The sequence below is a fragment of the Sclerotinia sclerotiorum genome, genomic scaffold (genome assembly GCF_000146945.2).
Source record: "Sclerotinia sclerotiorum 1980 UF-70 scaffold_9 genomic scaffold, whole genome shotgun sequence".
NCBI classification, from domain to species: domain Eukaryota; kingdom Fungi; phylum Ascomycota; class Leotiomycetes; order Helotiales; family Sclerotiniaceae; genus Sclerotinia; species Sclerotinia sclerotiorum.
The window spans coordinates 715378-741003 of NW_001820827.1; the positions used below are offsets into that span (position 1 = coordinate 715378).

Here is a 25626-nt window from a genome sequence, read left to right on the forward strand (position 1 = left end):
CGATAATTCACCAACACTCACACATCCAACATCTTTCCAAACTCTCCCGCGTCACCAATTACCAACCTAGCGCACGCAAAACTCAAAACCCACAAACAATGCCCTCCACAGCCAACACCACCTCCCCATCCCCCTCACCTCCCCCCCAAGCACCCACCCCCCTCACCCCCGGACCCCGCGCCAGCCGCCTCCAAGACGTCTACGAAAAATCTCTCACCTCAGCCCTAAACACTATATCATATCCAGCATTCTCCTCATGTTTCCAACCGTCGCAAGTAAAGTTGCTGCAGGCGTCTAAAGCCAATACATGGCCAGATGGTATCACGATTACGACAATTTGCACTTGATGAATTTGAGACGATATTGCGGGAGCGGAGGGTAGTGGAGCGGTTAAATGAGTTGGAAGGGGTGATTGAGAGTGCGAGGAGGAGGAAGGCGAGGGAGGTGGATGCGGATGTTGAGGTTGAGGGGGGGAAGGGGGGGATTGCGTGAGTTTTTTTTTGGTCTTCTAAATGTTTCTTTTTCTTTTTATTCCATTTCCAAGCGCAGCGCAGCGCAACATATCCCCCACTCACACACTTCCTCTCAACCCCAAACTAACACCCCCATCCATCATAGTCCGCACACCCTCCCCGCACCCTCCATCCTCGCCGCGCATCTAACCCCAATCTACACAACGCAACAATCGCAACTAAACGCCAAACTCCAAACGACACAATCTCAAAACGCGATATTAGCAGAAGAGATACGGAAACAGCGAGAAGAGATTGAGAGGCTGGTTCGAGGGGTAGAAGTAGTGATTGAGGATTTGGATCGGGCGAATGCGGTTTTGGAGCGGGAGGTGGATGGATTAGGGAAAGAGGCGTTGGAGGCAGAGGCGGTTTTGAGGGAGGTGTAGTAGAGTTGGTTTTGGTTTTGGTTTTTGGGAGGTGTGGGATATTGATGGGAGTTTGGAGTGAGGGGCGGTTATAGAAATGCATTCATTGGAAATGGGGAGTTTTGGATGGATTGGAGTTAAATGGATCTCGTGGCGTTTGGAAATTTCCATCAAGATATTTGGTATACAGAGGAGTTACTCAAGCTCAAAAATGGGCCCTATCAAAACTAGGTCATTGAATAAGGTGTATAGTTTTTATGCTATATTGAAAGCCCATGCAATGACGAATGGCGCACCATGTAAAAATACAAACAAACAAAAGTAAACCTCCAAAAACACCCCAAATCATATCCCATATTCCCACCTTGGTATCTATAATATCTTTGCACTATTCATCCAAAAGCCAAATATCTGTATATTGTACGCCCGCCACATTTGAGCAATCCCCCATGTAATCCCTCCAGCATTTCCCAAACCAACAAAAAAAAACCAAAAAACCAAAAAACTCCACGCCAATTCTATAATTTCAAGCCTTAACCAGCGACCCATTATGATCTATTTTCCACCTCCCGCAATACTCCTCTCCATACTCCGGAGGTTCGCATTGCGTTAACGAACCCGTGCTCCAATCTACAATCCACTGTTTGCCTTTCATGATGAGATAGTTTGATTTTCGAGGCGAGCAATTTGTAAGGATAGCCATGCATTTCTTGGCATATAACATATCGTATCGAGGAGACCATGCGTGTTCCGGACGCCATTTTCCCGTGTCGGGACAGAAGGAGTGAGAGGGTATGGGGTTGGGAGTGCGTCGATGCAGCATGCGGTGACGACGGGGTCGACCGCCTATGAGACCCATTTCTTGGAGGGCTCGAAGAGCGGTCTCGGCTTCGGTTACGCAAGCTGGGGGCGTACGGGGTGTGTGGGGTGGATTGGATCGAGATGTGGGTGGAGCTGTTGACGGGCGCGTGGTAATTCTTTCTCGGGAGTTGCTTGAAGTTGCGAGGTTGGGGTAATGTGTTCGGATGAGTTCTTCTTGGGCTCGGATAAGCTCGTCGTTGACTTGTATTTCTCTTGCTTCCCTTCGTCTCCTTCGTCGTGAACGTGGAATGGATTGATCTTTTGGAATTTGTCGTTCATCAAGCGGCATGGAAATATCGATGGCTATGAAAAGTGATTGCAGCCAGCTGACGAATGTTTCGATTTTGATGCAAGATAGAAGGAACTGATCTGCTTCTGCTCGGACTCGGATAACATAGTTTTTCCTAGCAGCTATTAGTATCACTAATGAAGAGACAGTATTTGTAGACCTACTTGACATAATCTGCAGCGATGCCAACCTCTGCATGCTGCAAATTATAACTTCCCAATAAACTTCCGCGCTTCGTACCAGCAGGCATATCTGGTGTACCCTTTCTCTCTCCACACTCCAGACCAAATAGGCCCGGTCCTTTGAATTTATGGAAGGTCAAAAGAGTCCCTTGCAATGTCGCCAACACTCGATACCAATTTCTATCCGAAGCCCTATGTATCGCGCCCTGTAGTTCCATCTTCCTCATGAATACATTTTCCAGACTGATACCCGCGGAATATCCTGGAAGCGTCTCTCTTCCTTCATCTTCTCGAGGTTGAATATTCAAACGACTGCGCATATTTTGAGAACGAACCGAAGCATCGTACGAAGGAGGAGAGTCGAGTAGAGGATCTACTATCGACGCTGAATCTGCTGGCTTATCCTCAATTTCGACATCGATATCGATCTCTGGCTCTGGTTCCTGTTCCTCCTCTGGTTCCTCCTCAACTTCTGGTTCCTGTATTTGATCGGAAGACTCATTTTCCTGCTTGTAATATTCCTCCATGGAGACTCTCCTCGAACTCGAGATTGGCGCTATTTGAGGAGTGATTGTGATGTCGTCCATGGTTACATGATTTCTGAAAAGTTCAGTACCGTTTGTACTCATGGCTTACGTTGTTAATGTGTTCCCTCAAGAATATTAGATCGCGTTGCACAGGTATTAATGCTACATGATCATGATTCACAGGATTTGTGCCGCATGCAGCCAAAGTGAATCTGGGAACGTCTCCTATTGTTTGAGTCTACTGAATAGGTCGGTTTCAATTGGGTTTCCCTGAGGTTAATTTGAGTGTTGGCACAGGAAAGAATTAAGACAAAAAGCTCAAGAAGTTGGATGGAGGAAGAAGTAATGTGTTAATCAATCTTACTCATGTCTTCCTTCCCAAAGCGAAAAGGAGGTGATGGGATGTGATGGGATAACCAAAAAAAGCATATCCCTAGTAACCAACATTCCATTCCCCGAGAGCAAACCTAATACTTGATGTAGTGTGACTGCGACTGTATCTGGTGTATCTGGTGTATCTTTGAGTCTTGTCTTGAGAGAGCTTTTACATACGACGCACAGCGATTAATCATATACCTGGCAAGAGACGAAAGATATAATTGGATGTTGTGGGGGAAATGAAGTGTTCAGTGTTCATGTCCAGGCTGAAAGTCACACTTTTTGGCTGGTGTAATTTTAAATGCTGACATATGAGTTCTTAGGCCACGCTGGGTCCTTTTAAATGTTGTACGGAGTAACCCTCGTACTCCGGACCTACCCCCTACCTAGTAGCTCATCATTGACATCAATTTATCCAACGCTACTACAATTAGTAACATAGATCTCTGAATCTTTGGGATCTTGGATCTTTATGTGATCCTTCCTTACAAAATCAATAGCTAGGGAGCTGTGTCAGCGCATGTAACGGTCCCAAAATAACTACAGCAACCGTGGGACTTTAAAGCTGGCGTGAAGCTGGCGGCTGTGCGAATCAATCTCGTGTACTTTTCTCAGCTCAAAGACTCCAACAAGATACAAGACTCATCATTAAATCACCCTGAATCAGATTCCAAATTGAGAAATAGAGGAGGTTTTGCTCGGTCAAGCCTTGCCATTACGGCAGACCATGTTGGCTGCGCCAAAAGGCCTTGGGGCAGTAAATCCTTGTTCTTACCACTCAGGGATTAGTACACGCTGTTCGTCATGATAAGATCCTTCTACTGGATTTAATTTTCTGTTGCATCTCTCACTTCCTTGTCCTTCAACGTGGCTTTCCTCTTAGTGGTTCGAGAGAGTTGGGAACGTTTAGGTTGCATGTCTTATTTTTCTGATCCGAGGTCCTCGGCGTGGTTTTACACACGATTACAACCTAATACTCTCTATCTATATCCCGACCGAGGCTCTCCACTATTAGCACCTCATTCTGTAAATCTCACCTATCTGATAGCGCAATCCGAGTGGACTGCTGGAAGGAGTTCATGCCTTTAATTCTTTTTCTGGTTAGAGGTGCCAATGGTACGGATGAATCGTGCTGTTGGATCTGGTCTGATGGGAGCTTGAAAGGCTGCATACGATGCGGACTCAAACACTGGAACTCATACAAGTATACTACTTCACAATGTCCTAAATTTGGACAGTTCGAGCCATTGAAGGCTTAGTAATATCTTTACCCTGTTGCTTAGTTTTGGGTGTCATGGTTAGTAAGACGGGATGGCCGTTCAATCATGACATGAAGATCGTAGAGTTGTGCTCTCACTACCACGCAAAGAAAATCCTAATAGTCATATCTTATTCATCAAATAAAGTCCCTCTCGTATAAAGTAGTCACACAACTTGCTATCGAATACCTCCTGAGCTGTATTGGCGTAAGAAAAAAGGTACTACCATGTTTCCTCTTCCCCAAAAGTCCTTCGATCAAAGCATCGACTGCGAACTGAACGTTCAACAATTATACAACCTAAAGGGAGGAGCTGGCACATAAACCGGTGAAAGCTTTCACCTGATTATGGTAAGGTAGGAAAAAGGATCCGAAATATAAAAGGAAGGAGAATCAATGACCTTCCTACTCAGATATAAATAAACCGTGTAAGAACTGTGGCAGTCCTGAACTAGAATAAACAATATAAAAATACATAGCCAGTGAATGAAGAGATGAAATTATTCTTAAAATCCAACCTATTATTTCACAAAGTAGATATATATACTCCAAAAGCAAAAGCATTCAGTACATGTAATCAATTTAGACAATTACAATTGCAATTGTAACTGAAATCACCCCGCGGCAAATATAAAAATAAAGGGAACTGTGGGGTAAATTCAAACGTGGGGTAATAAAATTGGATGGCGACATATCGCGCATTTATCAGTCTTACCAAAATCATCAGAATATTCTTAATAATTATAATTTGTATATATTTATTAGTAGGTATGATTTGCTGTTGGTGTTTTTTATGATGGTTTAGTGGATTTATATCTATATATATAAAATGCCAGAACGCCAAATAAGCAATACTCGATGGATGGATGGAAATGTAAGATTTATCATGATATGCTATATTCGGGACGCTTTGTAAGTTTTTATGGAAGTGTAGTTTTATTAAAACCTGAAACATAGCTGATATGTAAGATACTAGGTATGTATCGTGGAGTGGAATGCTTGATCGGTTTGTGGAACTATCTAGTAGATAAGATTATTTATTATTATGCTTTGGGTGGTAACTTCTGTCGTCTTACTGTATTTTGTAGGATTATGTGACCAAAAGGGTGTTTATAGACCAGCAATTGTATTTAACTTAGAATCTACAGGTGAAGAGCACCTGTAGATGGGGATAGCTACTCTATATATACACAAATGAATGGCCTAGCCGCAATGGCTAGGCAAAAAGAAGTCATATTTATCCCTCCAATGATCTTACTTTACCGATAACCATTGATACCTAGTACTTGTCCGGATCTGATCCTCAGGTCACCTAAATCGTATACTAATCCCGAGTAATCGTATCATGTGTGGACATGGTTAATGTACCTGAGGTTTCTTATATAATAAGGGTGGGAGGAAAGCAGGGATTTCCGTCACAGATTACTATATCTTATCACCTTTCAGTCATTCATGTGCTACTGTTCATCTCATGGTTATTAGACTTTCTATATCTTTTCCTCATTTTCTATATCAAAGTGTTTATATCGATAATCTCTAAATACCTATGTTGTTATCATTATCTTTTTGTTGTGTTGGTATTACTTTGGATGATACTTATTCTTGCTAACTACACTATGAGAAGAGAGTCCTATATAGATTAAAGGGAGATACATACAAGAGTTCGCTAGTAGTACGGCTTCATATCATATGAGGCTAATCACATGAAGTAACTTACTTACACTTTTTTAGCTTTGTTTTACGTTTTATGTGTACTAGGTATCTCATCGTCGCGTATTCAGTAATAGCGGAGGGATTTCTGAGTAGTACTTTTCAGACTCGAAGACGGATGTTAACGTTAGAATACTGTGAGTGTATCATACCGAGCATTGATTGAGATTACCAGTGCTAATTCTTCACTGTCACTTAGTTTCTCGAACTCTTGAAAACAGGGTATCTTTACTGGTAGTGAGTGCAACGTGTGAGTTTGTGCAATGGTATTGGTCATTGCAATAAGCCGAAGTGCAACCTGCGTGTCAAGAGACGCGAACCTCTGTCGAGGATGCCTCTACCACCACACAAGCACTTAAATCTCAAGGTTGTCAATTGTCGTCGAGACGCATTTTTTGCAGGTGCATCAAAATATCGAGAATGCTGTCGTGATAGATGTAAGTAGTCTAAATCAAGTCAAAATTTTGACTAATAAAACTGAAGTATCCGTTGGAGCAGGAATCCAATGGTCCACTGTTTATCCATCGATGGAAGCCGCGAAGATCAGAATTATAGGTGGCAGATCTGTTGGTACCCGCGTTAGAGGTCTAACACTTGAGTAGTATTTCTTTTCACTTGAACGGTACAGGTTTGCTTACGATAAAGCTAATAACTATGAAGTATCTTCTTCCTAGTTTCAATATCTGAAAACTTACGTAAAGTGATAGGTAGTCCTTGTCAATGGTTTTAGTCGGAAGTTCAACCGAGAATCACACCCAGATCTATATGGACATTGAGGGGAAGTGGGAAGACTTTTATCGTGACAAGATTTGATCTAGCTTTGTTCGAGCAGGGTGATATGTGGGGCGTGATGACGATTCCAAACGCAACAGAACTCCATAATGCATTTGAGGCCTTGATCAACTTCAACATCAATCATGCTCCTAATCCATTTGCCGCAGTCTTTGTGGTATATGCCTATCTACCTTTGCAGGGACCACACTAGTCAGTGCTACCTCGAATTATGGAAAGCCAATCATCAACCCTGCTTTTCAGCAATTTTACAAACTTGGCTAGCATTTCTTCTAGCTTAAGAATTACGAACCTTACGTCGTTGGTTAATTCAACGGCAGCAACACAACCACTTGGACTGAGGAAATCATACTGGATACTGACCATGTTCAATGACGCCGAATTAATCAATGATATCTGCAAGATCTCCGACCAAGGAGTCCAAACAATATCAGTGCTGCGACGAATGTAATACCTATCATTGTTTTTCAACCAATTTCTAAGCCTATAATCTCAGTTCAGCAAGAATGGAGGAAATGATCTTGGTATAACGATAGAGTATGGTCTTCTAATCCGTAAGTAAATGTTTTAGAGCTTGAGTTCATTAACAAGTATAATTGAATGACTCTAGTCTCCAACATCGCAAATCAGTGGACCAAAGTCAACGGATGATTCGGGAGCCGTAATGTTCACCGAAAATCTCGTCGCGCGGTCAACTGCTTTAGCAAAAGAGCGAAATCGGTGACATAGCTTTTTTGTGCTAAAGTTATGCAGCACTTCAGCAGGATGTATTTTCGAGCTATGGGGAAAAGAATCATAAAGGGTTGATTGAGGTTTCGGAGAAGAATAACCAAGACGGTGTGCCCATTCGGCTGCAGCATGGGTATTTTAGGATTTGTTGAGGTATGTCGCATGTTTGGAAACGGAAATGCACGGTATCCTTTTCAATTGATTGACTCGAATTATATCGTATGCTGGCATGCTGATACGGATGTGGCTGCTTCTGTTCATTACAGGACAAGTTAACACCAGCCGTCTAGCAGTGTCATGAGCTTTACACGTGGTTATTCAGGCTATTATTCCTATCATGGGGGGCCTTCTAACATGACTTTGGGCTATTATTAATTTTTGGATGAGCCCCTTATTTGAAAATACTGCAAAATACACCAAAGGTTCAAGGAACGTTGGTTTTGCAAATTTTCAATCCGCATACCCGAACAACTTTTCGATTACATTATTATCATGTACTTGGCTTCCGAGATGCCGTCCTCCTCTTTTCAAAGTATAATACATTCTGCTAGTCAGCAGATCATCGTATCGGGGAATTATTTGACTTCATCCTCGGGCCAAGATTGCTTATCAGATGTAAGGTTTTACCCCTGTATTCGGATGATTTCCATCCATCTGATAACAAAAAGCCTGATTGCGGGGACGTTTCCACAACTTCTCATTGACTTCATTGGAAAATATGAATAAACCCATCAGCATTAGTGGGGCAAAGTCGTGTTCACGTTGGTCATAGAATACTACGAGCCGTAGAATTAAAACTCTATAAAGAAGATAAGATGAATTCAAAATGGAGGACGTTTTTCGCTCTCCCTTTTGACCCACTTCTCTAATATTTTGATTTCCTATCATCTCAGCCTTACCTCAACCTCTGGGGATATATTTCGGCTATGTCAAGTGATCACATAGTTGAGAGTGTTTATCCAACCTCGGTTACGCCGTCAATGGGTCGCGATGCTAAGGAGAAAGATGAAACCGTCGTATCAGCGGCATCTGCCAGCGACAATGAGGAGAATTCATCGGGTATTGCCAATGATGAACATCCCACTGGGAATGATATACCTTTGAAATGGAAATTGACTTCAATTATCTTGGTTTCAATGATTGGTTTTGGCTCACATTGGAGTTCTGGCATAACGGGAGCGATGAAGTCAACAATTAAGAAGGAGATGAAAATCAACAACAAGCAATATGCTTTATTAAGTGCCAGCCAAGATTTTATGGTCACAGCTTTAATGTTGGTGAGCGGTGTCGTTACCGATAGAATTGGAGGAGCGGGTACGGAAACCAAGACTTGTCGCTCCATTTGACGACTTACTCACAACTTTCAGGGGCAATATTTTACGGCAACATCATCTTTACCATTGGATCAGTTCTCATTGCCGGAGCTGCCCAAACTAGAAATTATCAATTTATGATTGGTGGTACAATTGTTCAAGCTTTTGGAGATATAGCCACTCAAGTTGCACAGTATGTAGAAGTTCTCATTCGATCAATGAAAATATCTAACATGTGTACCAAGATATAAAGTTTTTTCTTCATGGTTTGCGCCCAATCATGGATTCGCCTCGACTCTTGCACTTGAGTTAGGAATTGGTAAAATTGGTGCATTTGTTGGTAAATCATCGGCCAATATCATTTCTCAAAACACTGGGAATTTCGCAAATGTGTATTGGGTCTCAGTAGCCATGAATCTCTTCTGTAATTTGATGACTCTCGGCTTTTACATCTTCACTCGTTACGCCAATAAGAAGTTTCCATCTACAGCCGATCCAGCTACTGGTGAAAAGCTCACAGAAGGCAACAAAAGTTTTGAATTGCGTAAAGTTCTTGAATTACCCTGGACTTTCTGGGTGGTTTTGTCCTTTTCGCTGTTTGAAACTTCGGTTGCTAATCTTTTTACTAATAATGCAACGGAGATGGCTGAGCAGAGATTAGGTGTATCATCTGTACGAGCCGGGTGGTACACATCTGCTGTTCAATATGGTGGTAAGGACCTTAGATATTCCGAAATCTAGGACAACCAACGATACTAATCATTCCAGGATTCTTCTTCGTTCCTCTCATTGGAATATTTGTCGATATATGGGGAAATAGAATCACCCTTTGTAAGCACAATCATCTTCCTTCCTCGCTAACCTCATGCTTACACGCTCAGTTGCCGTCATGGGACTTTCCGTCTTAACATCAATGAGCGTTATAAACTGGGCTCCTTCAATCCACGGTACTGATGCCGCATTTGGAATTTACGCTTTTGCGTATTGCTTCGGACCAACTTTAATCGTTGATAGCATTCGAACATCAATGTGGCATCAATCCGTCTTCGGTTCCGCAGTCGCTCTCAAACTCACCCTGAATAACGCGTAAGTCCCTCCCTTCTTTTCCTTCTCCATCCATCCCTCCATCTACCCCCCGCTCTAAACTCCCCACTAACAAAACCCCCAAAAACAGCATGAGCATAATCGTCAACATAGTCGCCGGCGTAATCCAAGACTCGGACCACAACTCCTACAACAAAGTAACAAACCTCTACGTTGCGCTCGCCGCCGGCGCCGCCGTCGTCGCCCTCCTCATGGTCGCCCTCTCCTATTTCTGCATCGATTTCCGCATTCTGCAATATACGCGTAAGCAACGCGTGGCAAATGGTCAACTGATCAATGAGCGCAAAGAACGCTTTCATAATATGAATGGGGGGAGGAATCGTAGGGTCTCTATGTGGTGTTTTGCGGCTTTGGTGGTTTTGGTCGCGGGGTCGTGGTGTGCGTATTTTTGGGGCGTGGCGACGGGTCATAATAATGGGTAATTAGGGAGAGGTGTTTGGTGGGGGTGTAAGAAACCTAGGGGGTTTGTGATGTATGCGATGTTGATGCGATTTTGGTTGTCATGATCAGATGAGTTTATGAGATGTGAATGATTTGATATATTGTATATAACTCCCAAAAAGTCGCTCCTTTTTATACGCACAAAAATACCTGGAGCAGGCAGGGGTCGGTAAATTTAAATTATCGAAAATTGGGTGGTAATATGATATCTGATGTCGAGTTTTGGGAGATGCTATTATAGGTTATTAGCTCTCAATCAATCAATAGAATAGTATAGAATAGTATGTAGAATTAAAAGTAAGATCTTTTGTATATCAGTGGGATTTTATAGTTATAATTATAGATTTATATTTGGAAATTAGAATTAGGTAATTGCGTATGAGTACGAGAAGAAGAAAAGAAATTGGCTTTTTGGTGTGGTTTCTTTCTTGGTATTTGTAATCTTATGTTTGGATTTGGATGGATTTATGGTTGGGATCTTGTAGTCTTGTATTCTTGTAATTGTAAGTTTAATCGCGAAGTAGGGGGGCTTGGGTGTAAGATGTCAGGTTGATAGATGTTATAATAGATCAAGTCACCCGACGGTCAGTAATAGTGTAGAGTTATTGCACGAGAAGATGTTCTTTCATTGCCTCATTATAAGGAATTGGGAAAGAAGGCACTGATATGCAAGATAGAACATAGAAAAAGGGAAGTGCAATATGCATTGCGGTTTCGCGGTCTAAGGGTTGGTATGGTCTTTTTTGGAGTTTTGGTGCGTAGGAAGGTGTAGAAAGGTGTGGATCTTGGTGTTGTTGGGGGTGGCTAAAGTCTACTGTGTTGATAATGGTGAAGAGCGAGGTGAGAGATACTGCATCAAGGAGGGAATATCAATGATATGATATCTTGAGCTGGGAGGAACTATATGGAGAACTATATGGAGAGATAAGCTGCGATGAGGCCTCATGAAAATCGCATTTTAGGAAGCTGGACTAATCGCCGCACTTTAAAGAGTCTTATGTCTTATAGGCGAGAACTCTCAGTGTTGATAACTGATTTGGAATTTGTGGGTTGTTGTTCTTTCTCGAAGCTCTGGGCTCTTCCGCGTTGAATGTTATTTCGCCTTGTGTCGGTTGGGATATCGGATATGGTTTGATATGTTCATGTAGAGGAAGGTGAGAGTATACAGCCATGGTCGGTTCTGGTTACTGAGAGGAAAAGAATGAGATGTGTAAATAAAATGTGTGAATACATCAATACACCAAAATATCCGATGCCAAACAGCTCTATGCTTTAAACAAGATTTCTCTAGGAATAAGAGCAACTATTGAGCCAAGAATACTTCCAGGGAATGCAGGCAAAACTTGTACTGCTTTCGGAATAGATGATGATATCATTACCCGGGCCATTTACAAAGCTACTACACCACTCTTTCCAGCACTTTAAAAAGGAGTAAAGCTATCAGTAGTAGGATGAATTCCCAAATCCCAGGCCTGGGTAGTGAAGGTGTAAATGACGGAATATGTTATGTAGTACAGACTTCTGTTACTTTTGCCTAATAATCCCGCAATTATCATAGATGTTTATCCATATTAAATCAAGGCAGCCCGCTGGTGATAATGCAGCAGATCTAAGAATCCAAAGCTTGCTGAATACTAGTCTCAGAGACGTGAGATCTCGGTTTCCGTGGTCATGGTAAAGTCTAGTCAGGGTTTGAATTGCTGTAGAAGTGTACGGAGATGGGGTGCCGATCTTTATATGTTCTCCCATGATGACACCTAATCGGTGAACAGTGGGCGACTGACTATTGCCCGATTGAGACGATTATCTTCAGAGATTACAAGGGAAGCGGAGCCGACAAATTACGACGCATCGATCTAACATCTGCGGGAGTTATGACTGGCGACTGACCAGGCTTCAAAACTTCAAGTAGACTCAACTATTCCCACATACAATTCAGAACTAAGCCCCAGCATATCTTTCTACCTATGAAGTAGTAATAGCATTTAATTCCAATATTTGAACATTTTAACAATTAAAGATGGTATCTTGTTCCTCTGAAAAGAGTCTAACAGTTATGAATAATTCGCATACGATAGCTGAAATCCACACACTGAGTGAGGTATGGAGTACTTCCATCCAGACTATGAATAGCCCAAGAAGAAGAAGGATCCATTACCTTTTCCGTTCAACCTTTAGGCCCATCGATAAGACGCAGGTACAATCATGCATCGCGCATCTCCTAGGGAAACTTCTCCGCATTTCCAACTCTTTGACCATACGGAGTGTATTGAGTATATCTATTGGGAGGTTTAGACGCAATACCCCATGAATGGTATTGGCATTCATGTTTGACAAAACTCTTTTGAGAAAAGTTGGCGCGTAATAGTAAAAGCACACAGATCCATCGTCGTGGCTGCATGAGCCGTTATGTTGTCAGGGCACTAAACAACATGTTGTGATTGGTGTTTGCTGAGTTGTACTGTGGATATACTGTAAATTTAGCTGCAGCTACCCAGCCACCAGGTAAAAAGTGATTGTTTTTCGTCTACCCGCGGACCAGAAACTGTCAAGCTTGGTTCCGTTCTAGGTCACATTGATTGATTGATTACCGGTAATAGCATGATTTTATATCTTCAAATGTGTTAATGGATGATCAAAGGCTTCATTTTTGAAAGAATTAATTGTTTCTAGCCGTTCTGCCCAGCTCAATTCATCTTCACCGCATTGGTTACCGAGTGAACCCCCCAAATTATTTACAAGTCAGTACGATAAGGAAGCAAGCACATTTTGGCGGTTACAAGAGAACCTTTTCAACCATATTACAATCATTCCGGAGCTACATTTTATCCACATTCCCCTCTCTTCCAAATAGCGGTATCGAATTCTTCAAGATAATTACCATCTCGATATAATTTAACGAATTTGGAGATTATCTGCCATTAGGCGGCAGATCCGCCCGCCGCCATGGCGACTGATAATCTCTCTCCGGCGGGGAGTAGTACATATTCATCAGATACAATGTATGTTGGAGATGGGACTTGGGATGCTACGAAGAATGATTTTCTATTACCAAATTTGATGGGGTTGAATTTCGAGACAATGAGGTATAATGGTGAGTGAATCTTTGAAAGCATCAGATCACTGGCATTGCCATGGATGAGGGAGCTGACAGAAAGTAGGAATGGGAAATCGATTTGCGACCATGCCTGGATACAAAGGATTAATTACAGCTCATGGTATACTTGCTGCCATTACGTTTCTATTCATCGTACCTGCAGCGATATTCATTGCGAGATTTTATGGTCCAGATATAAGGAGAGCGATACGATACCATATATATTTACAAATCATGACGGTACTTCTATCAACAGCTATTTTCATACTTGGGTGGATGGCAGTCGGTCCTGCGCGAAGTTTAACGAATCCTCATCACGGAATTGGGTTGGCAATATATGTATTAATTTGGGTACAGTTTCTATCGGGCTGGTGGACACATAGTTCGGCGGGGAAGCGAGTTCTGAGAAGGGTTCCTTTCAAAGCATTCTTCCACCAATGGATAGGTCGCGTAACAGCACTACTTGCAATTGCCCAAGTACCTTTAGGATTGACTTTGTACGGATCACCCAAATATCTCTTTATACTTTTCGCTGTCTGGATGGGTCTTCTGGTGTTGTTATACTTCATCCTATCATACAGAGCACTGCAGGCACTTCCAGAAGTAATACGAGAAGGAAGTAGCCATGGCGAGGTAATTCGGGAGAGGAGGAAGAGCTCATTTGGTGCAGGTATACTCGGACCTTTACTTGCAGGCGCAGGAGCTGCTGCTCTGCTTGGAAATCGAGATCGAAAGAGGAGCAAGAGCAGGACCAGGACCAGGACCAGGAGCAGCAGTAGTCATAGAAGCAGCAGTAGTCGCAGTCGCAGTCACAGTCACAGCAGAGTCCGGGAGGAAGTTATACCTTCGCGCCGTGGCTCGGGATCTCGGCGTGGCTCCGTAAGCTATGTCCAAGAAGAGAATCATGAACCCAGGAAAAAGGGCGGTGGAGGTGGGATGAATTCATTGTTTGCGGGTGGTGCTGCTCTCACTGCTGGCGCGCTTGCAAAGACTTTTCTCGACCGACCACGACGAACACAGAATGGAGACGAATATTCCTCTGTTGCTCACGATACTCCAGGTAGAAGGAATCATAGGCGTAATGACAGCGAGTATAGTGAATCTACTATTCCAATTGAGCGAACAGGCCGTTACGAAGATCGTAGGAGAAATCGTCCCATCTTACCCGGTCCCGGAAAGTCAGCATCTGCCGCAGCTGAAGTACACCCAACGACGCCAGGGCCTGTGACTCCCGTGACTCCTCGACCAATACGGAGTCAAGCCGGTCGATCGCATAGTCTTGATTCTTTAAGTTATTCTTACTATGGATCCGGTAGTACTGTTAGTCCATCTCGAAGACCACAGGAAAATCATGGACTACGAAATTCGCTGCTAGCTAGCTTGGGAATAGGCTGGTTTAGCAAGATGATGAAAGAGCGGAAAGAAAAGAAGGAAATGGATTGGGATCAGCGCGATGAAGATGAAGGACGTGAGCGAAACAGAGCTGCTCTAATTCGCGAGAAAGAGGAAACTGTTAAACAAGAAAAAGATCGAATTCGCGAGAAAGAGGAAAGAATTGCACGAAACAGAGCTTCTCGAAATCGCGAGGTAGAGGAACTTGTTGAACGAGAAATAGCTCGAGGTCGCGAGGAACAGGAAAGATATGAACGAGAAAGAGCTTCTCGACACATTAATCAAGGCTCACATTTGACAAGTGACGCATTTCCACCAAGAACTAATCTCAAACGAAGCTCTATAGAATCATCAGAACTTTCATCGCTTGTCGACCCTCATCCTAGACCTGTAGCATCAGCGCCACCTCCAATTCCTGTTAGTATGGGTCAATCTCGTTCCCGCCATGATATCGTAACAGAACCAGTCTCAATGCCTCCCATGCCCGGCGACACACATGGTATCCTCCATCTACCTTCCGATAGTGATATAACACCAACTCCTGGTCAAAACGTCCCCCGATCATCGATTCGCAGAGACGAAGGTGAGGCTGCTGCTGCTGCTGCGGTAGCCGGAGCTGCTAGTCTAGCTGCAGAAGAGGAACGTCGCCGTCAAAGATCTCGCTCTAGATCTGCCGTCGCAAGTCCACCTGTCAGCGTTAGAGTGAAAATGCACGGAGACAAAGAACGCAATGTTACTTTAAGACGACTTACAGAACAAGAAGCGGCAGCAGAACGTGCATCGAGAAGAGCTCGAAGTGGCCAAAGACGTTCAGGAAGGGATTCCATAAGTGATTTCAGTGATGGGGAGGTTTCATCTCGATATCGAAGAGAAGCAGAAAAAAGGGCGGAAAGGAGGGCAGAATCAATGGTGAGAGATAAAAATGATGAAGCGGGCCTCCCACCACCACCCATAGGTCCCCTAACACCACCTAATCCTCCATTTGCTGGAGGAAAGAAACCTAAAGACTCGGGTAACCAATCTGGGAGACCACAAAGTTCTGGTAGACCACAGAGTTCTGGTAGGCCACAAAGCGCCGGTAACCTAGATCCGAGTGTGGCTGGAGGGAGTGTGTTTGACGCGGGGAGGAGTAATATGTCAGAAGATACTCATGGTACATGGAGTGCAATGAGCCCTGATTCCGGCACGGATCATGCTAGGGAAAGGAGGCAAAGGAGGAGAATGGAGAGACAGAGGCGAAGTATAGGGGCAGGGACGGCAGGCAAAGTTGATTTTACTTGAGTGCTTTGTGCTCGAGTTGTATTATTGTTTGGTGTTTGGAGTTGGAAAAAAGGGTTTGAGTTCTGGTGGCCATGAGGTCGAGGTGGCAAAATGGAATGGAACGAAATGCATAATGTCTGTTTATTTCACATCGAATTCCTTTGTATATGGATGACGCAATGACGAATGAGGTCCGCAAAGGGTTATCATAGGATACGAAGAAAATTTTCATGAGAAATGGTTGGAGATGTGTTGAGAAAGTTTAGCCGAGCAACTGCTTCTTCGCGTAGATACCATACCTTGCTTAACTGTATATCCGTTGTTTAGCTTCTTGTTTCTACATATTTTAATTATTATTGATAATTCTTATATTATAATTTCCTCGTTTCTTTTTCTTCTTATTCTTTCTGGGGGTAGTTGGTTAGTTTTGACTTTGTCTTTGTCTTTGGTGCGGTGATGTTATGTGGTGTGGTGTGGTGTGGTGTGGTGTGTGTGAGTAGGTAGGTATATCTTATCTAGAGACTAGATTAGATCTAAGTGGATCATTTGCTCGGATTCAGAAGTTCATATCTGAGGACATGGTAAGACTCACCTAGCGGTGTGAGGTTAGGTAGTAGATAGGTTTGATTGGAAGCGGTGGATTGGATGTGGTGGATGTGGTGGATTACTGTTGCGATGACTTTTGCGATTGTCTGTTCGGTCTGAGGTTTTAACACTCTGTATATATTTTTTTCATACAAATTTAAGCTGTAGTTGTTGTTTGTGTTTTGCTGTTTCTTTTTTTTAATGATATTTTGAGGAAAGAGGAATAGTTGGGGAGAGAAGGCGAAGAGGTGTGGAGAGGGGATGGAAAAAAATATTTTCAAAATTTTTTATTGTTGATTTGTATACGGAGTATGTATGATTGTGGTATTTAGGGGGTTTGGTGCTGTTTTAAAATAGAGTGGTGGAGAGTGGAAAATGGAAAATAGAGGATGGTAGATGGAGATGGAGATGTTGCTTGGTATATGGTGCGGATTGATGATTTTTTATTATTGGAAATGGAGCTTTGAATTAGGAGGTTGTATGCATATGGATGGGGGATGGTCACAAGTGTGAAAAGGAGTGCATATTTTTCTTAAGATTTAAGATAGGAGGCTCCGCGGTGCGGATTTATGATTTATGATTGGGTTATGGCTAGGACTTGATGAGTTTGAGTAAGGTATTATATGGGAGTTGGAGGGAGTCTAGGATTATGACTGTTGGCTTTATGCAAGAAGTCATGAAGTTTGTTGTAATTTTTGTCCTTTTGATTCATTCTTTCTCCTGAGATTACTCAAAGTCGAGTCTTCCCCGGAATAGCAACTCTGCGACCATGGAGTCATGAAGTTGTTGATTTATCGAGTCATGATCAAAATATACCATAAAGCATTTAAATCACATCAAAATGTTACTAGCAAAATTTATCTTAATGACTTACCGTTTCCTTTCCCCAGGTTTTTTTTAAAAAAAAAATTTAATTCATCCTGATTCACACTTCTCTGCAGGTACAATATTATTGTGACTAGGGACCAAGGATTCAATTATTTGCGGCAAATCAACCAAAATGATTCCCAGTCATGTCGAACGCAATCAAATGGCTTTTTAAATACACGGCGTAGGCAGCCAGTGTGGGCTTTTCTGAATGCCCGTGATATGACTTCACACAAAGAAGGGATTTAAAGACCCTGGAACTCTCATGGTAGGAGATTTGAGTCAGAACTTTCCGAGAACGAAGAAATAATGAGCATCTTTGAGGCTTTCACTTCTTGCGAGACCGACTTAAATAGCACTTAAGTTGCGAATTCACTACTTCACAGATCTGTCAGAAATTCCATCATTTTATTCCTATTTCCCCATGAAAGCTCCATCTTTGTGCATTAAATTAAACCTGCCTGCTATTTATCGATAGCTTGTTATGAGCAATAGAAATCAATAGGCTAATAATACTGGGTATTTTGATTATTTGGAATTCCAACAGATACCGAAAGGCATATCGCACTTTCAGGAAGAAATATGTTGATGGATTGACGCATTTGAGGTGGAAAAGATATTCTTAAACGTAATGTTGGAATAATAATGTTATACTCAAACTGCGTGGGAATCTTGTTTTCATCAATGAGTGTGCCGTATCAGAGGCTATCAGAGTCATAAAAGATGTAAATGTTCTTCGCAAAGAAAGGTTGTGACTGTAGGGTCCCTTAACTAGCTGTCACTCCGATCAGATAGGTACTATGGACGACAACTTCAGTTCTCTAGTCGTGTTGGCAAGCTATCTAACTCATTTCATATGTTTGTTAGTGGAAGTTTCTACACATAGTTAAAAGATGGTCCAACTTTTAAACGTCCCAGATTTTGGCGGAAATCTCATATCGTACGACTTTTGGAAGATAAAAAAGATGAATCTCAATCATATGCCGCTTTTATATATACTCATTAACGTTATTCCTCCACACCAGTCAGAGGTGACTACCTAATTACCATCATAATGCGTAATATATCATGAGAAACGAAACCAGAATATGTGTAACTTACATTCATTTCGTGATATAAAAAGGCTCGAGTTCCCCCAAAGTTCTGTTTTATTTTTTTTCCCTTCCAACACATCAATACAGTTCTACGAAACACAAGAAATAACAACTCAAATCAAACAAAGGCAAATAAATCTCAAACTTCGTTTTCTTATTCCAACAACCTTTTTATCAGCTTCTATTACCAAATCAGCACCTTCGATCCCCTCCGTCAGCATCTTTAAAGGAAGACCACAATATCACAGCTCATACTCTTGGTTCCCTCGGCATACTTTACCACCGCCTTTTCCAGAAATTCTAAAAGCATGGATAAACAATCGAGAGATGAAGCACGAGAGATATCCGATAAGGAGATGAAAGAACTTGACAACCTGCTTGAAATATTACTAGGTGCCAGGGTGGAAAATGAGAAGTCTCGACTATCTTCTATGGATAGAGCACTGCACGAACTACTCGAAAAATGTTTAGCAGTATGATACAAAACCTCATCGTTGACGCTGTTGACATAGCTAACATTTTTCTAACAGGATACCAGCCCTAGACCAGAAGTTAATGTTTGGAGATCCGAAAACTTCGAAGCCCTTCAAGATTTTATTAGTTTAGTGAAGGCACATTTCCTCTGCCTCGCTACTTTAACCCTCCGGAGAGTGGGTGACACGGATCTAAATATGGATACTCACTTCAAGTACAAATGTCTTGATGAACATATTCACTATTTCGACAGAGAACAGGACAACATACCTATTCTTTTCTTGGATATATTGATTCACACTGGTAACTTTCACTCAACCATGATTCATCCTACGGGCAGGCTAACACGTTTACTTAGAGCTTCTGCTTATCAAGATTGTGGACCCTTCCTCGAAATGGGCTGTGGGTGTTGCCATCACAGATAGGCTCGAAGAAATTGACCCTGGCTTAAAAGTGGCATACATACAGAAGATGGTGGGTCTGCACCACAGTGACGAATCTTGGTTCATGGCGGTAGATTCCCCGGCAGTCAACCGTCATCTGGATTGCATTAAAGACCATATGAAGGATTTGATTAGGCAATATGGAACGGGAAAACCAATCTAGATATTTGGTGGGCTGGTTGTAAACTTGCCACGGTGTGGGCGGCGTCCGAAAGATGGTAACATAACATAAGTACTAAGCATAATGAAAAAATCGTTGAGTTTCACACATTGCATCTCATATATTCTGAAAAAAACAAAACCTCGAATCATATATACTAATGACAGGATTGAGAATCAACCTGAAATACAGCAACCTATAATTCCTGAAGCAGAGTATACATCTAACACCCCACTTTTAAACCATCTCTTCATTAGATCACTCCTTTACACCAAAAATAAAGATTTTTATTTATTAAAAATTTGATAATAAATAAATGGAAACCTATTAAAAGTTCAATTATAACAAATAAGATATATATAAATAGATTCTGAAATTCTCAAAATTTCTGTAATTTCTTTCAACGAGATATTGAGAATTAAATTATTAAAATCAATTTAAATAGAAATTATATAGAGATTAAAAAATCACAAAAATCTGAAATAATATTTCAATGAAAATTATTAAAAATAAATTATAATTTTTTTTTTAAAAATCTTTAAATTATGATAGATTAAATAGTGTTAAAAGGAATGACCTTACACAGGGAATAGTGGGAAGCTGATAGGGCAGAACTGAGGCTACATTGGCCTTTTATATGAATCACACATTGTCTTTGTTCTACGGAAGTACGAAGCTCTCCTACAGAGAGCTTCTCAATCTAGTCCTAATAGGACTAGTGCACTGTGCACGTGCTACGCAGGAACCATTCACTTTAACAAATAGATCAATTCATAATCAATATTTTATTATTGATTAAGTATTTATTAATATTAAATTTTATATAAAATAAAATATAAACATTAATATAAACTCAATTATGAATTATTTTTTTAAAATAATAAATTTACTTGATCAAATATAATTAAAATATTTTTAAAAAGAAATTATAGTTAATCTTGGAATAATTTTGTTGAGAAGTTAATTCAATTTTTCAAATTCTTAAAATTTTTATATAAATCATAAATAAATTGAAGTTTAAAATTTAATTATCAATTTTTCGACTAATAAGATAGTGAAAAATTGTTAAAAGGAATAGAAGTTACCGGTACTAATCACGTGTCGTGATTAGTAATACGGTTACCTAAACAGGCTAGATTAGACGAACCATAAGCAGGCATATTGGTCCCCTCCGAGGATACCAAGAGGAGATTAATATGCCTACAGACGTAGTAATATAGTCAATATAGAGGCCTCTTCCACCCAATCTTTTAATAAAAATCTATATTTTTTAGAAATTACTTGTTACGATAGTAACAACTGTGTGACCAAAAGGGTGTTTATAGACCAGCAATTGTATTTAACTTAGAATCTACAGGTGAAGAGCACCTGTAGATGGGGATAGCTACTCTATATATACACAAATGAATGGCCTAGCCGCAATGGCTAGGCAAAAAGAAGTCATATTTATTCCTCCAATGATCTTACTTTACCGATAACCATTGATACCTAGTACTTGTCCGGATCTGATCCTCAGGTCACCTAAATCGCATACTAATCTCGAGTAATCGTATCATGTGTGGACATGGTTAATGTACCTGAGGTTTCTTATATAATAAGGGTGGGAGGAAAGCAGGGATTTCCGTCACAAACTGACTAATTAGGAGAGCTTGGGCCTTGTGCAAAAGCGATCAGATTTCATCGAATTAATATGTGATCTGGGCCACCTTAAGATCGTATGTGCACGCACTGTCAGAAAGCACGTGACTTGGAGCCTTTGGAGCTTAGGATCCAAAAGGATCCAAGGGAGCATGAATATCTATATAACCAAGATGGATTCCCTTTGTATAGAGCTTCGTGCTCAAGATCAATCATTTATTATACTCTACTATTAGTTACGAATTGCATATCATTATTGTCATTACTTTAAGTCCCTGCTTGACGCCTAGTTATAAACTACCTCGAGAGCCTAGAGCACTTCCACGTGATTTAGACGGCAAACCTCGTAACAAAAGAGTGTGAAGATGAAATCCTTTGGATTAACCTAGATCATGGGGTGGATGATATTAAAATTTCTGCATTTGTCCATACATGTTGCAGTATGCAATCGTGTTTTTATGGTCATGAGGAATTGTATCGTACGGAATTCGTGTTTAGGGATACCCATTGATGTACCGGGGTAATCCGGAGTGGACTCATAAATTTGGATAGTGCCAATATTTTCTACTGACTGAATTCTAATTCTCCTAACATAGAGTATAAGATCATCGAAAACAAAAGTGAAGCGATACTGTGAAGCGGGCTATACAAATTAGCCGAATACCGACATGGACTTAACCGAGTTGGCAGGTACGGTACGGTACTGTAATGAGCTGTTTCCGGACAATAACGGAGAATCGTTCTAATGATCATTGCTACCAATTCCCTTCAAAACTTCGCTACGTTTTGCACAGCCGGCGAGCATAGAAGATTGATGAAGAAAGAATCCTCGTTTTTTTCTCGCTTATCCACCGATATTTAGCGAAAAATACTTAAATTATTCGCTTACCCTAGAGAAAGTTTAACGAGCTTTCATTCCTATTGACATATTAAATCATTCTAAAATTATTATTAAGCTTAGTCTCTAAAGTTACTAAGCATGAAAGCTAAATTATAATGCAATTTCCTAAGCCATCCCCAAAAAATATGAGTGCCATGAAGAAGTTTTTCAGATAACTTGTGAATACAACTCTTTTACAGACTCCAGGCTATCAGGAGTTTTCAGTACGTATACCAAATTTGTGCGATTTTTCAATGAGTCTATTTACATATCTAATTTCAGTGCCTACCTAGAGATTGTTTCCGCGTCGATTTGGGAGCAAATGTCCTGATTATTAATTATCTCGGCGAAAAAAGGGGAGAGTAATATTAGTCTGCCCATATAATTGACGGAAAGAATTTTTCGCTAGCGTGGATCAACATGTGAGCCAGAGATCTTGGGAATATCTGTTGATGTTAGCTGTCACTTATTCATATCATTCTCCTGCATTGCATATCTAACTATCTCAGGCGAACGCCACTTGATCATTTCTAGATCTCAAAAATTCGAGTTTAGTCAGGTAACTCCATTTGTCGGTTTGGATGCCATGGCAGATATCTTCCAATTTCTAAGACTTTGCTGCGGGAGTTCTCGTAATCTTTGCATGCGTAATCGCATTCTTTATTTCTTTGCACCTCTTTGAGGTTGGTAATATTAGATGGAAACATTCTTCTTTCTCATGCGTTCTGCAATATCAATACTAGAAAGCTTGCGCTAGTGTCGACGAGGTAGTGAGACTAGAATGAGTCCAAGAGACGAACTTGTACAAAACGATATCTGGAAATGATGTGATAGCCATTTTGGATCTCATGACGAAAACGGGATATGAATCCGTACGAGCAAGTTCCGATTTAGTTGCTCACGATTGTCCTTTGAGTATCCTATAAGGGCTGGAACTTTTGAATTACGACAAGTTTGCGGTAACGTATATGTAAGTCTCCAGATATCGGTGATAGTGTAATGATGTACAATATTGATAAAGCTATGATAACTTCAACATCATACAGTAAATTTTTTTAATTCTAACTAAACATTAATATTTGATATAAAGAAATGAAAGGACAGGAAATTGAAATGCAGGGAGAATCCGCATCATCTCATGCCTATTGTGAGTGCGAGGACTTATACTCATCCTCAAAGTTAGTAGGTCAGTATTGCTTTTCCACTCTACATAACACATTCGAACAACGAAATCATTCTCCTAAAAATATGATATTAATGGATGACAAAATAAATTTAGATGTTGCCAGTATAATACTAAGACTTGAAAGTGTGGTGATGAATATAACCGGTCAGTTGATAATAGATAACAGGTCGATTTGTAAGATCCTATTTTCCTTGGAGGTATGGTTAAGCATTGAGATCATATTGAGGTGGTGGAATTTTATATAATTTTTCTTCGATAGGGACAAGACGAGACGAGAAAAATTGAAATAGAAGGTGTTTTTGTTTTTGATAATATTTGAGTGAATTTATAGAATCGTCAGTTATAGTTTAATTTTGGAGATAGGTTCAGGTTGGCTATTTGCGGCTACCATGAAAAACCTCTGAGTTTTATGGTACGATAGTATCAAAATTATTGCATACGGAACTTTCATCGTTGATATCTTGCCACTGAAAATAATTTCCTGCATCCATTTATTCACATCCAAGCCATATAAACAGGTGTCTTTGTATTTGAACATCAACGATTTGTTATTAATAATTAGTATCTAGTTCTAAGAATACACTTCTACTCCACATCAACAGATTCTTCAGAATCTAAATCTAATCTAACGTACCATACCACAATCCTCGGAAACTTCCAGATCCATAATTTCCTTCATGATGAGATAAAGATATTTCTCAGAACCATATCTATAAGCCATGAATAATTCCGAGCTCTCCTCAAGCAAAACTCCAAGAGTGTAATGGTACACATTCCGCACCGCTTCATCCTCAACAAAGAAGTTAAGATTCCAATTATTTCGATAGCTGCGCCAATCTGATATCGTTCTAAAATGGAGAAAATCTATAATAATTATTCCCTGTTGACTAATATTCTTCAGAGTGCTTCGAACTGCACTATTACGCACCAATGTGAATCGTTATTTTGATTAGACCATGATAGATATTATCTCTATCGGTACCATAGATGAGAGTTGGTATCTCCTGTCTTGTAACGAGGAAGTTACGACAAGTAAATAGGAGATTCTCTAGATGCGGCTTGAGATCACACACCTCCCAAATATTACGAATATCGATAAGCGCAAGGCCTTTGATAGCCTGAGCACGGAGATCCTTGACAGTCCATGATTTTTCAAGGTAGATATATAAGGAGGAAGACGAGCAGTTGTTAACTAATTAGCACCAATTTTGTCAGATAAATTAATCACCTATTGGATTTGAGTTTCTTACCTGAGTAGCCTTTGATTGGTGGATGCGCAATTCTTCCCGTACAAAAATATCTCGTAATTCTTCCTTAGTGCGCTCATGGCTCGAAAGACGACTGTCCATTATCTTTTCGAGGTGCTTTTGATGTGGTGTGGCTGGCTCATTGAGAATTGTAATTACTTTTTTAGTATCCATCTTTCGAATAACGAAGTTATTTCAAGAGCTGAAAAACATGTCAGTACACTGAAGGTTGTATTCGAGTATAAGAACAAAAGTACGAACTAATTATGAAACTTTGAAATACGTTTAAACGTCAAAGCAGATGATGACTGAAATTCGACAGAGAGAGTAATACTAGACGACTCGAATATATCTCGTTAAATAAATGATATATTAAAACTCAAGATTATTTTATGAAATTATGAGGTAAATTTGGTCTGAGTATACTATTCTCCAGGAAGTACGAGGGATGACGTCCAATAAAGAAGTGATGGTTGAACTAAGATAATGTATATCTAATAAATTTCCGATTCTTAACTCTCGAAAATAGAATAATTACAGAAAAAAACATGAGGGAAAAGCTCATCAATTTATACAACATAATCATACAATAATAATATCAAAATATGATTCATCAAAGATCGAGTCATCTATAGCCACGAGAAAGAATCCAGAAATAGAAGTAATTATGACTCGATTTATCAGTCAGTTTTCACTGTTTTTAGAATACCTATCTCAATATGATTCATCAAGCGAGTCAACTACCTACCTACCTCTTATGAATCAGGTATGGGCTCCCAACCCGAAAACCAACTCACAATTTCTCTTCTCTTCTCCTCTCCTCCTCCTCTCCCCCAGTTTCC

The 25626-nt window shown here is 40.7% G+C and overlaps 10 protein-coding genes across 10 annotated transcripts; 5 read left to right on the forward strand and 5 right to left on the reverse strand.

Moving 5' to 3' along the window:
* Nucleotides 1-315: 315 nt before the first annotated feature.
* SS1G_07206 (predicted protein) lies at nucleotides 316-898 on the forward strand (the record flags this gene model as incomplete). Its single annotated transcript, XM_001591710.1, has 2 exons — nucleotides 316-488; nucleotides 619-898. 2 exons carry the CDS (start codon nucleotides 316-318, stop codon nucleotides 896-898), a joined length of 453 nt encoding a protein of 150 aa, XP_001591760.1.
* Nucleotides 899-1403: 505 nt separating this feature from the next.
* SS1G_07207 (hypothetical protein) lies at nucleotides 1404-2796 on the reverse strand (the record flags this gene model as incomplete). Its single annotated transcript, XM_001591711.1, has 2 exons — nucleotides 1404-2142; nucleotides 2192-2796. The coding sequence occupies 2 exons, from the start codon at nucleotides 2794-2796 to the stop codon at nucleotides 1404-1406; spliced, it is 1344 nt and encodes a 447-aa protein (XP_001591761.1).
* Nucleotides 2797-4147: 1351 nt separating this feature from the next.
* SS1G_07208 (predicted protein) lies at nucleotides 4148-4410 on the reverse strand (the record flags this gene model as incomplete). The annotated part of the gene is made up of 2 exons (XM_001591712.1): nucleotides 4148-4303; nucleotides 4351-4410. 2 exons carry the CDS (start codon nucleotides 4408-4410, stop codon nucleotides 4148-4150), a joined length of 216 nt encoding a protein of 71 aa, XP_001591762.1.
* Nucleotides 4411-6413: 2003 nt separating this feature from the next.
* Nucleotides 6414-7525, forward strand: SS1G_07209 (hypothetical protein; the record flags this gene model as incomplete). The annotated part of the gene is made up of 4 exons (XM_001591713.1): nucleotides 6414-6519; nucleotides 6901-7031; nucleotides 7371-7428; nucleotides 7485-7525. 4 exons carry the CDS (start codon nucleotides 6414-6416, stop codon nucleotides 7523-7525), a joined length of 336 nt encoding a protein of 111 aa, XP_001591763.1.
* A 570-nt stretch (nucleotides 7526-8095) lies between these two features.
* SS1G_07210 (hypothetical protein) lies at nucleotides 8096-10442 on the forward strand (the record flags this gene model as incomplete). Its single annotated transcript, XM_001591714.1, has 7 exons — nucleotides 8096-8218; nucleotides 8497-8917; nucleotides 8971-9109; nucleotides 9162-9628; nucleotides 9685-9747; nucleotides 9798-10002; nucleotides 10091-10442. 7 exons carry the CDS (start codon nucleotides 8096-8098, stop codon nucleotides 10440-10442), a joined length of 1770 nt encoding a protein of 589 aa, XP_001591764.1.
* Nucleotides 10443-12277: 1835 nt separating this feature from the next.
* Nucleotides 12278-12789, reverse strand: SS1G_07211 (predicted protein; the record flags this gene model as incomplete). Its single annotated transcript, XM_001591715.1, has 3 exons — nucleotides 12278-12363; nucleotides 12394-12422; nucleotides 12620-12789. The coding sequence occupies 3 exons, from the start codon at nucleotides 12787-12789 to the stop codon at nucleotides 12278-12280; spliced, it is 285 nt and encodes a 94-aa protein (XP_001591765.1).
* Nucleotides 12790-13407: 618 nt separating this feature from the next.
* Nucleotides 13408-16231, forward strand: SS1G_07212 (hypothetical protein; the record flags this gene model as incomplete). The annotated part of the gene is made up of 2 exons (XM_001591716.1): nucleotides 13408-13555; nucleotides 13623-16231. 2 exons carry the CDS (start codon nucleotides 13408-13410, stop codon nucleotides 16229-16231), a joined length of 2757 nt encoding a protein of 918 aa, XP_001591766.1.
* A 2833-nt stretch (nucleotides 16232-19064) lies between these two features.
* Nucleotides 19065-19836, forward strand: SS1G_07213 (predicted protein; the record flags this gene model as incomplete). The annotated part of the gene is made up of 3 exons (XM_001591717.1): nucleotides 19065-19229; nucleotides 19287-19533; nucleotides 19589-19836. The coding sequence occupies 3 exons, from the start codon at nucleotides 19065-19067 to the stop codon at nucleotides 19834-19836; spliced, it is 660 nt and encodes a 219-aa protein (XP_001591767.1).
* A 3066-nt stretch (nucleotides 19837-22902) lies between these two features.
* SS1G_07214 (predicted protein) lies at nucleotides 22903-23189 on the reverse strand (the record flags this gene model as incomplete). The annotated part of the gene is made up of 2 exons (XM_001591718.1): nucleotides 22903-23062; nucleotides 23152-23189. The coding sequence occupies 2 exons, from the start codon at nucleotides 23187-23189 to the stop codon at nucleotides 22903-22905; spliced, it is 198 nt and encodes a 65-aa protein (XP_001591768.1).
* A 1268-nt stretch (nucleotides 23190-24457) lies between these two features.
* Nucleotides 24458-24958, reverse strand: SS1G_07215 (predicted protein; the record flags this gene model as incomplete). Its single annotated transcript, XM_001591719.1, has 2 exons — nucleotides 24458-24729; nucleotides 24766-24958. 2 exons carry the CDS (start codon nucleotides 24956-24958, stop codon nucleotides 24458-24460), a joined length of 465 nt encoding a protein of 154 aa, XP_001591769.1.
* Between the last annotated feature and the right edge of the window lie 668 nt (nucleotides 24959-25626).